The 15,928-nt window shown below is 50.1% G+C and overlaps 1 protein-coding gene across 1 annotated transcript in view; it reads left to right on the plus strand.

The window, feature by feature from the left end:
- Positions 1–15,928, plus strand: part of SORL1 (sortilin related receptor 1) — a 164,547-nt gene that overhangs the window by 26,424 nt on the left and 122,195 nt on the right. The window contains exons 4-6 of the mRNA XM_068989373.1: positions 6,528–6,689; positions 8,330–8,397; positions 14,136–14,316. Coding sequence (XP_068845474.1) covers positions 6,528–6,689; positions 8,330–8,397; positions 14,136–14,316 — 411 coding nt within the window. The remainder of the gene's footprint in view (positions 1–6,527; positions 6,690–8,329; positions 8,398–14,135; positions 14,317–15,928) is intronic.

Raw genomic sequence — 15,928 nt, forward strand, 5'->3', positions numbered from 1 at the left:
TTGCCTGCTGATCCTTGCGTTGCAGGCAGATTCTTTACCATCTTAGCCGCCCAGGGAAGCCCCCTGCATGAGGATCTTGAAGTTGAGGGGCGGTTAGGACAGATGCCCCTCTAACCTGACTCCAGGGTGGCAGAGCATCCTGGAGAAGAGCGCAGAAGGGTGTTGAAGGGAGTTGGCTCCCTGTGCCCTGCCCCACTGCACTGGGGCCAGGCAGGCCGGGGGTTGCGGATTCCCAGTACCTTGAGTGATTGAGGAGCCCTGCCCCAGGGTCCAGCTCCCTTCCCTGGCTGCATCTCCTGTGGATCCATCTGTGTGCTCCTCGCCTCACAAGAATCATACAGCCCTTGGGATAATTTCTTTGAGAGGTTGTATGTATCTAGTAGTTATTACTATTATTATTATTATACATTATCCCAAAGTTGTTTTTGTTTAGTTACTAAGTCGTGTCTCTTTGTGACCTCATGGACTGTAGCCCACCAGGCTCCTCGGTCCACAGGATTTCCCAGGCAAGAGTACTGGAGCGGGTTGCCATTTCCTTCTCCAGGGGATCTTCCTGGACCAGGGATTGAACCTGTGTCTCCTGCACTGGCAGGCGGATTCTTTTACCACTGAACCACCAGGGAAGTGTTAGTGTGTATTAGTTGCTCAGTCGTGTTCGACTCCTTGTGACCCCATGGACTGTAGCCCACCAGGCTCCTCTGTCCATGGAACTCTCCAGGCAAGAAGACTGGAGTGGGTTGCCATTTCCTTCTCGAGGGGATTTTCCTGACCCAGGGATCGAACCCAGGTCTCCCACATTGCAGGCAGACTCTTTACCATCTGAGCCACCAGGGAAGCTGTGTCCCAAAATTAACTCTTGCTGCAGTCGTGGCCTTGAAGCTGCCTGGTTGTCCCCATAGAGTCTCTGTTTTCAGCCCCATCTCATGCCCTCGTTACCTCAGCCGCAGGGGACAGCTGTCTGTGAGCAGGCTTGTCTCCCTTCCTGCTTGTCTCAGGTTGTGGTGAGCAACCTGCTAAGTCCGCCCATCGGAAGAGTCAGAACACAGGAAAGATTGTGGGCTTGCGGGGTGGGGTGTCGGGGTTAGTGCAGGAAGAGGATCTGGGGCCTTTGGAGCAGAAGGAGCAGGGCAGGGCGCAGGGCCTTGGGGCGAGATGGGAGGAGAACTGGGGGATGGTTGCAGTGAAGAAGCTCCAGGGGCTGCGGGTGAGGTGCGAGCAGTGGGCCTGCAACCTCAGAGCTGTCCCCTGAAGGGCAGGGCTGCTCAGACTTCTGGGGCTGAGCCGGGGATGGTTTGGAGTTGGTGCAGAGGGCTGCCGCCTTGGAGGACTTGTTGGCGGTTGGACCTGTGGCCTGGAGCAGGCTCAGTGAGGTTAGGCATGGGGTTCCTGATTGCCCAGGGGAGGCTGTTACCCCTCCTCAGACCTCTCAGGGAGGAAGTGGCTCTAACTGTGCTGATGACTTCACTTACTTTCGCCTTTGTGCCTTGGAAGGCAGTTCGCCCCCTCCAGACCTGCCCCTTCCTGAGAAACATCACCCAGGTCTAAGTGCTTTGCTCCCCCCACTCCAACCTCCGAAAGGTGCTAGGGCCTGGCAAGTCACCTGTTCACAAATGTTTTCACTGTGGCTGCCACAGAGGGCAATTGAAACTGGTTGAAATGACTGTTAACAGCTGCTAGGAAAGGTCAAGATGTCACGAAAGGGAACATGAAAGTCTGGTGGGGGTGTGTGGCCTGCGGAAGGGGAAAGATGGTGTTGCTTTAGGCAAATGGAGTGGCTGGGGGCGCATGTGAGAGTTTGGGTCTATTTTCAAACTGGCCCGCCATCCTACTTCCTTCTTCGTGGTCCCATGTGCTGATGCCTGGACCAACGTGCGGCTCTGACCACGTGGCAGTTCCACCAGCTTCTTGAGGAACCCGAGACCAGTCAGAAGTGGCCAGACGTGTCTGGGCTCTTTTAAGGTCACTGGACGTGCAGTCGGGTTTCTCAGCCTCCACTGATGCGAGAGCTGGTCCTGTCTTTATCCAGAGGGTGGTCCTGGGGGAGAGTGTGAACCGTGCTGTCTCTTTCCCTTGGTTCCCACCTCTTGGGGGTATGTCCCTTCTTGCCTCCTCTGACTGTGCTCTTGGTTTCTCCACTCAGAACCAGAGAGAGTCACTTATGCTGACACAGAGATGAATTCTGTACTGTCTTTTGTTTTCTTTCTGAGGTCTTTGTATTTTAGGAGGAAATGTAGCTTTAAGCTAAAGGATGAAGCACCTCTGGAACATTAAGTGATTGCAGACAGACCAGGAGGTGAGAATGCTCCTGAAGTTGCCCAGCTCAGGAAGCACTTACCTAGTAGGTCAGCTCTGCTGGCCAATCCATGGGGTCACCTGAGCAGACCTGAAAGCCAGGCAGTCCCAGGACTGAAAGCAGAGTGGGACATTCTGTGCACACATGATAAGGTTGCTTCATAGTAGGAGGCACACGTGCCTAAGGGCAGAATGGAAGCTGCTGGTCACTAGAGCTGGGGATCGAGTGAGGTGGGACCAGAGACGTGAAGGCTTCGCGGGTGCTCGGGATTAGGCCTGGAGCCTCAGAGATGGGCACAGTCTCTGTAGCTGGAGCAGGGCTGGTGGGAGCTCTTGGGGAGGAGAAGGGCATGGGCAGAGGCTTCAGGATGCCAAATATGGTTTCCCTGCAGGTGGGGAGGGGAGAGTTTGCACTGAATGGCTTCGTGATGTCACTGGGGCCCCATCTGAAGAGGGAGCAGCTTGCCTTCTGCCTGGAGGAGTGGAGGGAGCCGTGGAGTGGTCCGAGGTGGGGAGTTACTGTGAATACTATCTCTTCGGAACGTGTCTGCCGACAGCTCCAGGATGGTCTGGACGGGCAAGAGTAGAGAAGGGTCAGCAAGGGAGCCCATGACTAGCCTAGGCATGAAGTTGCCTAGCTATCTGACCAAGCCGAGGATCACCCTCTAAGTGTCTCACTCCCTGCCGGTCCTGGAAGCCAGGAGGATGAATAAAACCCAGTGCCGACCCCCCAGTTTCCTCGGAGTGTCTAGTAGGGCCGCAGGCCACACTAGGAGTCCTGGGAAGAGAAAGGAAGGCACTCATGGTGAAAAACATTTTAGAGGAGAGCATAAGAGGGTGGGCGGCTGACTGAGAGGGAGGGCCAGAGGAAGGCAGTGGGAAAGAAGCCTCCTGTGCGTGCTGGGACTGCGCAAGGGGTCACGTGGACAGGACGTGGGATGTGTGGAGGGAGAAGCGGGTTTTGGGGGAAGGCGGCAAAGAATTTGGTGTTGGACAGAGTGGAGTATTTGGCACATCCGGATGGAGGTGCTGAGAAGGTACAAGAAGGACCTGAAATAGACTCTTCCGGGAGATGTCAGGGTGGAGGTGGGGATTTGAGGGTCGCGGAAAGCGTGCTTTTGGAGGCAGTGGCGGAAGCTTTGTGGGAGGATGAACCGTAAACCAAGGTCGTAGCCGAGGATGGAGGGAGTCAAGGAGGTCACCCAAGGGCAAGGAGCTGAAGAAGACAGGAGCTAGCGAGAGAGAAGCAGAGACAGATGGGCAGGGGTGGGGTGTGGAGCGTTGATGAGACAGTATCCAGAAGGCAAGAGGGTTTCCAGGGCAGCCTGAGGAATGGGTTAAGAGAGGAGGCGCATCACTGCCCCTAGCAGTCCAGGCCTGAGACCTATGGGTTCAGTTTGGGAAGCCTGCCTTTTGAGAAGATTTATTTATTTTTAATTGAAGGATAATTGCTTTACAGTTTTGTGTCGGTTTCGGCCATGCATCAACATGAATTAACCATGGGTATATGTGTATGTCCAGGCTTCCCCAGTGGCTCAGCAGTAAAGAAGCCGCCTGCAATGCAGGAGCCGCAGGTTTGATCCCTGGGTTGGGAAGATCCCCTGGAGGAGGGCACAGCAGCCCACTCCAGTGTTCTTGCCTGGAGAACCCCACAGACAGAGGAGCCTGGCAGGCTACAGTCGCGGAGAGTCGGAAACGACTGAAACGACTTAGCACACACGCACGAATACATATGTCCCCTCTCTCTCGAACCTCTTCCACCTCCCTCCCCATCCCACCCCTGTAGGTTGGTGCAGAGCCTTGGTTTGAGCTCCCTGAGTCCTGCAGCAAATTCCTGTTGGCCGTCTGTTTTACATATGGTAGCGTAAGAGAATCCCAGGGACGGAGGAGCCTGGTGGGCTGCCGTCTATGGGGCCGCGCAAAGTCGGACCTGACTGAAGCGACTTAGCAGCAGCAGCAGCGTACCTGTTTCCATGCTGCTCTCTCCATTCATCTCACCTTCTTCTTCTTCCGCCCCCACCTGTGTCCAGAAGTCTGTTCTCTATGTCTGTGTCTCCACTGCTGCCCCGACCATAGGTCTACCGGTACCATCTTTCTAGATTCCATATATACGTGTTAGTATACGATGCTTGTTCCTCTCTTTCTGAGGTCCTTTGCTCTGTATAACAGGCTCTAGGTTGTTGGAAGGAGAGTGGTGAGGATTGATGAACCAGCCGGACACTGATGTGTGTGCTGCTGCCCCCTAGTCATCTCAGGGTGCTGACCGCTCTCAGCATCCGTGTCCTCCTTAGTAAGAGAGGAAATAACACTCTCATGGCCTGGAGGTGATGTGGGCACTCTGAGGGTGAAAGGAGGCAAGGTGTGCGAACGTTCAGCCCGCTTCCTGGTACAGACCCAGTGCCCTTGACAAACTGGAGCTGTTATGAATATCGTGACCGGGTGTGTGACTTCCAGGTCTTCAGATGTGAAACTGCAAGCAGCCTTCTGATGGGTGCTTCTGGAGAAAACTTTTGAAACTGAGAGAACACTCCCTCCCCCAGTAACCAAGACGGTTTCAGAGCAGGAAGATGGGCTATGTCATTTCTAGCAGGGGGGGACACTTCTATACCCCAAATTATGATGGTCCTTTTAGGGTCATCATTGTTTTTTATCACTGTGCTTTTGGTGCGGATAGTTTCTGCTCTCACAGCGTTTATTATCCTTTAGAGTGAGATTTAATTAGGCTTCTTCAGAGTCTGTAGTTTGACATTAGATGCTGTGAAGGAAACAACACATAAAACAGATGCCCGGGGAGTTTTCAGTCTGGATGTGGGGAGCAAGCGGGAGGGAACAGGAGCCGGAACCTATGGCAGCCACGTGCAGACAAGCGCGGCGTGTTCCTGCAGGCTGGGGCTCTGAGTGCTGAACGGGTTCTGAGCTGAAGCAGGGTCTGGAGCAGGTGGGCTCCATTAGGGAACGAGTCCTTGGCCTGATTCCTGTGCATCGTTGATTTCTGGGACGTCCCTGGCTGGCTGGCCGGTGGTGGTGGCGCTGGGTCCCTTGGCTCTAGGTTTGGTTCAGAGTCGGCCTTGGAGCCGCGCTGTGCTCCTGAGAGCGGGGCCGCCCTCCAGCCGCACGCGCACGCGTGCGCGTGTGTGTGTGTGTGTGTGTGTGTGTGTGTGTGTGTGTGCGCACGCACGCACACGCAGGCCCAGCCACCTTCCGGGGCGGCCAGCCTCATTCCCTGACGTTCCCCTTGGGCCCTCAAGACTGTCGTCATGCCAGTGCTGTGTTTCCCCTCCTCCTTGGTTCTCCAGGTCAAACTGCCCTGGCCGCGGCGTGTTCCTTCCCTGTGGGAGTCTTGCCTGCATTATGAGGCCTAAATCTTCCGTGGAGTTACGTCCTGTTCCCCAAACCGCAGCTCATCTGTGGCCTGTGCTGTCTCAGGACTCTGTCCTTGGTTTCTCAGTTACTCTCATTTCCCCTTGAACTGGAGCTGGCTATGGGCATGGGTCTCTCCCACATCAGGCTGGAAGGTGCTTAAGAGGAAGCATCATCTGTTTTCTCTGGGGTACCTCCGGCATCTGGTCCGTGGGGAATATTCGGGGCACATTTCTTCAGTGGAATTGCTTTGGTCCGTTCCCCTAGAGAACTCTTTAGGCTGGCAGTCCGTTTCCAGCCAGACATGTTCAGAGTCGCTCACCCACGTTGGAGCAAAATAAGCTGAGCCCCTGCTCGCCCACTGGTCCGCAGGGTGGGTCTGCCGGCCCGAGTGCAGCTGAGTCCTCAGAGCTGCCCTGTCACCTGGCACCGAGGCACGACGGGGAAGCTCAGCTTCCTGGGTGGGCGTGATGTCGGGTATCCTTCTGGAAAGGCCTGTCAGAGTATGCACGGATGGTGCGCAGGCTGGTCCACGTGTAGCCAGTCTGGAGAGCAACCCTCTGACCAAGACTGGTGACCCCGCTGAAGAGTGAGAAAGGCCAAGTCGTTGGAAAGAAAGGATGGAAAGGCTTGATTAGCTTTATTACCTGGATAAACAGGAGCACTGTCTGGTTCACTTTGGCCTGTTCACACCCTTCCTTTGCCAAGCCTTGTGTTGTGTACACCAGAGTCTCTTCACTGGCAGCAGATGGCAAGAAAGCCACATTCAAGGGCACCACCCCGGCCCTTGCTTGCATGGGGACTCAAACTGGGTTGAGGAGGGGGCATCAGAGGCCTGGCCAGGCCTGCTCTGAGCCCCTCTCCTTTCCTCGCAGTACATTTTCACAGATGCTTATGCTCAGTACCTCTGGACCACGTTCGACTTCTGCAACACCATCCAAGGCTTCTCTATCCCATTCCGGGCAGCCGACCTCCTCCTGCACAGCAAGGCCTCCAACCTTCTCCTGGGCTTTGACAGGTCTCACCCCAACAAGCAGGTAAGAGAGCTTCGGGAACGCAGTCAGGTAGTGCTTCCAGAGGTTTCTATTCTGCCTGGGTGGTTCGCCTGTCCTTTGGGTGACCTGTGCAGCTACCGTTTCACTTCCCACGGCTACAGAAAAATATATCCCCCTGGAGCTCTTGGTCTGCGTCCCGGCCAGGGAGTGACACCCCCCAGGGGCCCTGTTAGTTATACATCAGGCCCTTCTCACTGCTCGGGCACATCTCTTAGTCCTGGGCATAGATTGGGGCTCTGGAATTGGATCAGAGAGCTAGGTAGAGAAGGCTGATGGCAGTTCTGCTGGGACCTCTTGTTGAATTTTTGTTCTGTCTTTCCCATCCTCGGTCTTCAGCATACTGCCCATGCCTGTCATTTAGTTGATGTTGTTGTTGTTTAGTCGCTAAATTTGTCTGACCCTTTTCCAACCCCATGGACTATAGCCCGCCAGGGTTCTTTGTCCAGACAATAATACTGAAGTGGGTTGCCATTTCCTTTTCCAGCAGTTCTTCCTGGATCAGGGATCGAACCCATGTCTCCTGCATTGCAGGCAGAGTCTTTACCACTGAGCTGCCAGGGAAACACTTATTTGATGTTACCATTAACTTAAATATTCTCCCTGTGTGTGTGTGGGCACACACATATGCGTGTAATATAAACGTGTGCATTTTCCTCCTTTAAGCAAGTTTGAAGGAAAGGTGAGAGATGAGAAGAGAGCCCAGGTAAGTTTCTGTCTCAAGGTTGAAACTTGCCATGTCAAGAGTATTGATCTGGCATAATTCTATGAAACCTGTCAGTCCTGTGGGATTGGGTTCACAGTGAGTTTCAAATGGCTGTGCTCAGAGGAACCTTGGAACGATTCTGTTTGTTTGCAGATTTTAACCAAAACATGACCTGTTTAATCTTCACTTGCCGTAGGAAGTAATCCAAGCTTGGGCTGGGCTGGTTTACCAGTATAGGTGGATGATTGTTCTTTTCGGCCTCCTGTTTCTCATTCCCTGGTCCCCAGGACCACAGGAACCCTCAGTTTTTGTCTTTGGAAGTCGAGGGGCTTTTGCAGAGATGGGCAAGTCAATTTCTCCTGGCCACACCCTGTGCATTCAGGTGACTCCCTTTGGTGCTCTGATTCTGCACTGAGCCAAAGTCCTTTCCATTCAGCTGTCATCGCTGTGGCCTGCATGGGTTTTTAAGGACGCTGTTTCTCAGATGAGAAGTACTGGGTTTAATCTTTTTGCTTTAACCGCCACTTGAGGATCTTAAGTAACATGTAGGATTGGCCAAAAAGTTCATTCAGATTTTTCTGTAAGCTGGCACCAAAAACCCAAATGAACTTTTTGGCCAAGCCAGTATAATTTCTGATAATCTGTAAAAGGAGGAGAAGCCACGTTTATTTTTCCTTCCTTCCGGTACGAAGGCATTGAGACCTTAGTGACTGTGGAGAAGAGCACAGAGGTGATCTATCCTGTCCTCCCCACCCTTGCTGGCACGTGGGTAACCGAGCTGGCCAAGGTGATCTTGCCTGTCTTCACAGGTGTCATATTGTGAAGGGTGGGGTTTCCATGGTGTGTACTGGCCAGGCCATTCAGGGATCGTATGTTGTGCCTCTTGCATCCTGACCACTTGTCGCTTTGGTCTTTGCAGCTATGGAAATCAGATGACTTTGGCCAGACTTGGATCATGATTCAGGAACATGTGAAGTCTGTTTCTTGGTAAGTCATGCCATCTAAAAAATTAGAATTATATAGTTTCTTTGCTTCAGCTTCTCGCTCCTCCATGCGGGGTGAATCTGCCCTTCTCCAAACAAGGTGAAGTGTCTGGTTCAGGAAATACACATTCCAGGCCCAAGAATTAGAACTGCAAGTGTAACAGGCTCACCATAGGGGTGAGGAAGGAACGTAACTTGTGGGAGGAGTGACAGAACCTTTGCATTTTCCAGTCCATCAGGGAATCCAGGGGACTCTTGAAGCTCTTGCATGTATTATAATTTCTAAAATACCTTCATTGTTAGAACATCGTATCAGAAGTCGGGGTTTTTCTCTAAAACTCATTTGTTCATTCATAACATTTTTTGAATGTCTGCTGAATACAAAGCATGCCAGATGCTTTAGGGAGTAAGAAGCTGAATAATTGATAGATATAGTTATTAAGGAGATTGCAGTTTAGGAGAAAAGGAAAGACCTTTTGTGCATATTAACACACATCATGAAAGAAACACAAAGTCCCACAGACACAGCACAAGAAGCCAGAGGTGGGTCATCGTCCTTCCAGATGGACCATAGACAGCTCTACAGAGGAGGTTACTGTTGATCCAGGATGTGCACACCAGGTAGGGCATGGCTGTGCAGGACAGGAATTCCAGACGGGATCAGAATGGCTCATAGCAGAGATGAGCACTGTGGTGCTTGGGCAGAGAACTCTGAATCTTATCCTTGGACAGTGTATTTGGCGAAGTTCAGAAAAGGATGTTGGTATCAGAACCTGCAGGGCTTGATAAAGGAATTTGGACTGAATTCTGAAAGCAGTGGGGAGCCTTTGTCAGTTTTTGAGAAGGAAAGTGAAATTAACATGACTACCCTTTAAAAAGCAGTTTTTTCTGGTTTTAGTCACTTCTAATCTTTTACTATTACCGAGATGGTGTATATAATCTTTTTTTTTTAAAGGTTTTTTTTTGTTTGTTTTGTTGTTTTTTGATTTTTTTTTTTGGCCGTGCTATGCAGCCTGCGGGATCATAGCTCCCTGACTAGGAATTGAACCTGCCCCCTTGGCAGTGAAAGCATGGAGTCTTAACCAGTAGACCGCCCTATATAGGGAGCTCCCTGTAGTCTTCAATTTGTGCATATGCAGACGAATGTGTAGAATAGATTCCCAGGAGTGGACTTGGAGGGTCTGTGAGGAAAGTCAAGCCATTCACACCTGGTAAACTTGTTACCTCTTGATCTTCGCTGCCCCTAATCGGCTCCACTCGTATGGTCTTCTCCATTTCCCCTTTTCACTTTCTAGGTGCTCAGGTCAAAAACTAAGTTGTCCCGGATTCTCTGTTGTTTCCTGCTTCACGTTCAGTCCATCAGGAAAGCCTGTTGGCTCTGCCTTCAGTATATATGCAAGATCCGCTCCCCAGCTACTGCTTTCCTCCAGACCACTGCTGTCACTCACTGGTCATCCAGCTGGACTTCCTGCTGCTGCTTTTGTCCTTCTAACATTCTCAGAGCATGGCCATGTTAGAAACAGGTCAGATCAGGGGACTTCCCTGGTGGTCCAGTGGTTAAGGATTCATCTTGCAACATAGGGGAAGTGGGTTCCATCCCTGGTTGGGAAACTAAGATCCCACATGCTGTGGGACAACTAAGCCCGCACACTCTGGAGCCTGCATGCTGCAACTAGAGAGTCCATGTGCTGCAGAGAAAGATCCTACACGAGGCATCCTGGATCCTGCATGCTGCAGCTAAGACCTGATGCAGTCAAATACGTACATACATACACATTAAAAAAGAACCAGGTCAGATCATGTTCTTCTGCTTCGAATGCTTCGCTGTGTCTCGTTTCTCTCAGATGAAATGCCAGCTCCAGTCCTACCGCGGGGTTTCTGCACTTGCCGTTCCCTCTGCCTGGAAAGCTTTTACTGAAGACACACTTGCTCCTCTACCTCATTCAGGTCTTCTCAAATGACTAACCTTCTAGATGGGGGTCTTTCCTAAGGATCGTATTAAAATTGCAACTATTCCCCTCTCAGTCCCAATCTGCCATAGCCTGATCTGTTCTTTTCTAGCGTAGCACTCATCACATCTTAATACACTCTTATTATGCTTGTTATTTGTCTTTCTTCAATAGAATAAAAGTTCCAACAGGGCATGGACTTCTGTCAGTTTTGCACTGATATATCCCAGGTGAATGGATCATTGAGATTATAACTTTGCCAAATTTCCTATAGAAAGCATCAGAATGTTCACTCATTCTCAACAACATAGAATTGTGCCTTTTTCCACAGTTAGTCTTTTAGTGTCAGTTTAATTTTAATATGCATTTTTCTTTCTTTTTAAAATTTTTTTGTCTTTTGGCCACACCATGTGGCATGTGGAATCTAGATCCACTATTGGAATTGAACCCACATACCCTACATTGGAAGCACAAAATCCTAACCACTGGACTGCCAGGCAAGTCCCTGCATTTTTCTTTTTATGCATGAGTTTGAACATCTTTTAACTAAGTAAGGGTCGCTTTTACTTCTTTTTGGGGACATGTCTGTTCATGCCCTTAGCCCTTGTTCTATTGGATTGTTCATCTCTTTATTATTGATTTCCAGGAGCTCTTTATATATTTGAGATTGGTCCTTTGTGATATGAGATAGGTTTTATGGATGTGTTCATTTGTATTTCCCAGTTTGTCCTTTTTCTCTTACATGTAGTTTTATCCTCTTTATATGTTGTCACCCATGAGCTATGGATCCTGTCTGCATCTTTTTGTTGTCACTTTGAAGAGGAATGTCAGTGAGTTCTTATTTCTTCCTTAGTAATTAAGGACAATAAAGAAGGATAGAGCAGAGAGGGTCCTTAGAGCTGAGTATCTTCAGTGGACTTCCTTGTTACAGAAGGCAGCTGTTTCTGACTTTTTCATTATTTTCCTTGGGCAGTGGTTGTAGAATCAGTGAAATTATAACCGCAATCTCATCCAAGTACAGCCTTTATCCAAGGAATTCCATTAAAACTTTTTTTTTTGCTTTCTTTGAACTTTAAAGGGACAAATTGCTCTATTTTCAGTTTAGAGAATCATATATTAAGAGGGCAAACCAGCAGGATTATTAAACAGAAAAACTTCACATCTGGGAATTTGTGTTCTACCTTCTGCGTCTGTGCAGACATGCAGATAGTTATCTTAGGGGAAAGGGCTGGCCTGGCTTATTGTAGATAATTACATGTCTGGAGTCAGGAAATTTCAGGCTGTTTGGGGGGATTTTCGCTTAGGACTCACCGTAATAGGTGAGTGCGTAAGCTAACCTCTCAGAGAATAACGGCACTCTTTGTTTCACAATGCTTGGCAGCCTGGGAGCAGCAGCAGTGAGGAAAAACCAGTGATTCATGTTATCCAGAGCTGGAGATTGGCAAGATGGGACAGAGGATGAGCCATGGGGGCGGGTTCCCGAGATGGCCCCCTGCAGCATCCCAGAAGGGCTATGAGGTGGGGGAGGCCAGGCAAAGACCAATGACTGTGCTCAGACACAGAGCAAGGCTTGGAATTTCCAAATGAGGGGAAAGAGAACAGTAAGTCCAGGTCAGTGAGCCTGGAAAGTGGGAGGCCAGTGATTTCCAAGGACAAGAATTTGTAGGGGGAGCAGCTCTCCGAAATGGGAGGTTCAGATGTGGAATATGAAAGAGAATTGGTATGAAAGTCACAGCTCTTTACATCTCTAGCTGTTGGCTGCTGGTCTTGGTTATGAAAGTATAGTAGGCATGAGCTCTGCCTCAAGATATCTGAATAAAGTCCCTTCCTCTCTGCCTTTTTAAAAATATCCTGTGTGTTGTAATTTGCATATCCTCTAGGGTAGAGGAAGTACTTTAATCAGTACTTCTAATTGTGGAAAGAGAACATGTCCTCCCCCACCCCATCCCCACTGTGCACATGGAGCATCTTTTGATGAACATGAGTTTCTCATGTTGATACAGGCTGGTTGCTCTAGTGTCGAACCAAGACCCCAAATTGTAGGGCCAAAGGGAAGTCTTACCCCCTGCCCCACGATGGGAAAAAAAGGCTGTTTGTTTTTGTTTTCGTCTCTCTTTTCCTCACTCCTTTCTTTTCTTTTCCTTCCCTTCTTGCCTTGGAACTTGCTCTCTTTTTCCCCCTTGATACGCAGAATCTTTTAGTTGCGGCATGCAAACTCTTGGTTGTGGCACGCGGGATCTAGTTCTCTGACCAGGGCTTGAACCTGGGTCCCCACCCCGGACCCCCACACTGGGAGCACGGAGTCTTAGTCACTGGACCACCAGGGAAGTCCCGGAAACTTGCTTTTGACAATGCATCCTTGAAGGAATTTCTTGTCATTGCCTTCATTATCCCGAGAGCCGTCGTGCCTACAGGACCGTACAGAGGCGTTTGCAATGATTAACATTAATGAGTCCTTCTGCTTCTCTTGGGGTACCACTGCATCCTCGTGTGCCCCTCTCTTCCAGTTGTCTTCAGCTGTTTTGCCCACTTGCTGAAAGGTCCTCCTGGCTTCCATGTTTCTTGTGCGTGTCAGGAAACTCGGGCAGGTTGGCTGTCCTTCCAGGCTGCCCTTGGGGCCCTTCTTTGGGGGCACACCAGTGCAGAGATTCTTCTCTGAAGTAGTTTGATATGATCACTCTACGGTTTTCAGTTTGGAAGAGCTTCTGTATCATGTCCATGGATCCTTGCAGCAAAGATCAATGCAGCTAGGAACTTGGTAGGATCAAAAGAAGTGTAAGACTTGGCCTTTGAAGGAATATGTACTCTGTCTAGGAAGCTCAGACAGAAACATTATGGTGGACAGTGTAATACAGTGGGAGAGAAATGAGACTGTGTGTAAAGTGAGGAGTCTGATCCCCAAATCCGCTTAATCTAGGTGTCTACCTTTGTTTGAAACTCATAAAAAAGACTTGGAATTGAGTGCTACAGAGATGCATTGTTAGTTTTGGGAGAAGGGAGAAGGACATGAGGGCGGGCTTGCACTTGGCCTCAGAAGATGAGTAGGATTTAGGTGTGCATGTGTGCATGTGTGCAGATCAGAAGATGAGTAGGATTTAGGTGTGCAGATCAGTGTCTATGCGGAGGGCATGTGGGCTGAGGGGGATGGTGTGGCGGAAGCACAGAGGGAGGGGTGAGCCCTACGTTACTGAAGATCAGAGTGTGCAAGAAAGAGTTTGTGAAGGAGCCTCGTGGGAGGTGAACCTGCGCTGATCGGATGAATGCTGGCTGCACAGATTCGTGACAATGGCACGGGACAGACAGGAAGGGCAGCGTCTGTTAGAAGATCGGGGGGCGGGTCACCGGTTCCTCCTGTGGTTTCCTCTAGAGCTGTTCCACTGAGGACATAGCATCCTGGGGACAAACGTTCCTTCATTCCTCTGCGGTTCACAGCTTGAGGCCAGAAGCTTGGTGACAGCCTCATGCAAGCAGTTCGTTGTTCACTGGTTCTGAAACACTTCCTTTCACTTTTCCTTCTGTTCCCTTCACTCCAGCACAGCCCAGGCTTGCCTGGAGCGAAATGCAGGCTGCCTTGTGAACAACCACCCAGCAGAAGATACTGTGCACAAGTGGCAGTTTCTTCCCCTCTTTCTTGAGCCAAGGAGCCACCAAAGGGCTGGGTTTGTGGCACAGAGAGCTGCAAACACTTGCAGCTGCCACCACAGTGGCCCCGAGTCCTCACTGATGGTCTGCATGGCAGGGCCTCTATGCCTCAGCATGGAGATGATGACAAGCACTTTGTTTTTTCTTCCAGGGGAATCGATCCCTATGACAAGCCAAACACCATCTACGTGGAACGGCACGAACCCTCTGGCTATTCCACGGTTTTCCGAAGCACAGACTTCTTCCAGTCTCGGGAGAACCTGGAGGTGATCCTGGAGGAAGTGAGGGACTTCCAGCTGCGGGACAAGTACATGTTTGCCACCAAGGTGGTGGTGAGTTGAAAGCATTAAGGATTCAACTGCTTTTGTGTTTCCTTTTTGAGGCTGGGCATTCTGGGATCAGCCTGGGAGAGGGGTTCATACAAGCAGAGATGTGGGGGTGGGGATTGATTGTAGATGCTGGACACAGATGGACTTTCCCAAGGGGCCTGGAAGGTTCTGAAAGGTCAAGGGGTGGGAACATTTATATAGCCACTCAGAGGGTCTCTGGGTGCTAGGAATTTGGTCTTTTCCTGGTCTGGGCATCCTTGACAAACACACATTTCTTTGAAATCCCAATGGAAGAAGACAGAAAGGAGGGATGAGGCTAAGTGGCTTTTTTCTTTAATCCTACTACTGAATTCTCTTCAACTCAGGCCGATTTCTTTGGGAGGTTTGGACACATGTTCATCTACATGGCTAATAGAATGTGTAGTTATTGGCTAGTGGGAGTTAATGCTCTAAGAAAAGTAGTAATTAAGCTTCCAGCTGTCAGTAAGTAGCTTAACTCTCAGCCTTTGGGAAAATCTTCTCCTTGATTTTATATGTTGAAGCCACATGCTGAAATGGAGGGCTTGCTCATTCAAAACCACAGTTGATTATTTAACGGGACTTGCCTTGCAGCTGTATCAAGTTGCAACCATACTTCCCCTTGAGTAAAGGAAAAAGCCAGGCCTGGCCAAGAGTCAGTTGGGCTGCTCTAGCTGGAGGGAGGGGAGCTCGCTTTCGTAATGCGTTTTGCGGCTGGTGCCTGCTTGACCTCAGGCTCTGACAGTCTCCCCTGTGCCTGGGAGGTTACTCTTTTTGCTGTTAAACCTTAAGGGCTAAAACCAGATGTCATGTTTTCCTTCAGGTTCTCACTTATTTGTATGATTGGTAGCTGGCCAAGCAGAAGCAGGTCAGTCCCCTTGGGAGGTTCTAGGGTGGAGAGAGGATCCCCCCCTAAAGGGAAAGCAGGGAGTGAGGTTGAAATCGGGAGAGATAGAGGCAAGAGGCTGAAGGCCAGAGGGGTTCCCCATTGCACACCTTGAACAAGGTTTTTTAAAACCACTAAACTACGGCAGATTTTCTTCTGACAGGGCGTTTGCCTTGAGACACTCCCTGGATCATTTGCTTTCTGCCTTGTCTGTCTCGTTTACACACACATACATGTGCACATGTACACAGAGCGGCCCAGGAGCACAAGCATCCTTGAGTTGCTTGGGGCTGGGATGTGCTGGGAACGCGGAGGTGAGAGGTCAGGCCTGAGGACTGATAGCTCCAGTTGTATGATGCCTCATAGGTCTTTTTTGTTTTAGTTTCTTGGGCTTGTGCCTTCTGTGATTTTAATTTCTTAATTTTAAGGCCCAAGGACTGATTCTCAGATTTCTTTTACAGATGGAGTCGAGTGGGGCTGAGGTAGAGCATTATCTTGCATTCCTTTATCCCTATTATTTCTAGATCTCACACCCAAGAATAAGATATATCCCATTTGGGGCTTTCTGTACTCTTCTTTCTGACCTCAAAGCTGTCTGTTTTGCAGACATAGCTGCTTTGCCGAGTGCCGATGGTGATTACTGTTTCTGGCCAGTGGTAGGATCAGGGGCCATGTCTGTCTGAGCTGCACTGATACGGTACCCAGTATTTT

This window comes from Capricornis sumatraensis, chromosome 16 (assembly GCF_032405125.1).
Source record: "Capricornis sumatraensis isolate serow.1 chromosome 16, serow.2, whole genome shotgun sequence".
In the NCBI taxonomy this organism is placed as follows: Eukaryota; Metazoa; Chordata; class Mammalia; order Artiodactyla; family Bovidae; genus Capricornis; species Capricornis sumatraensis.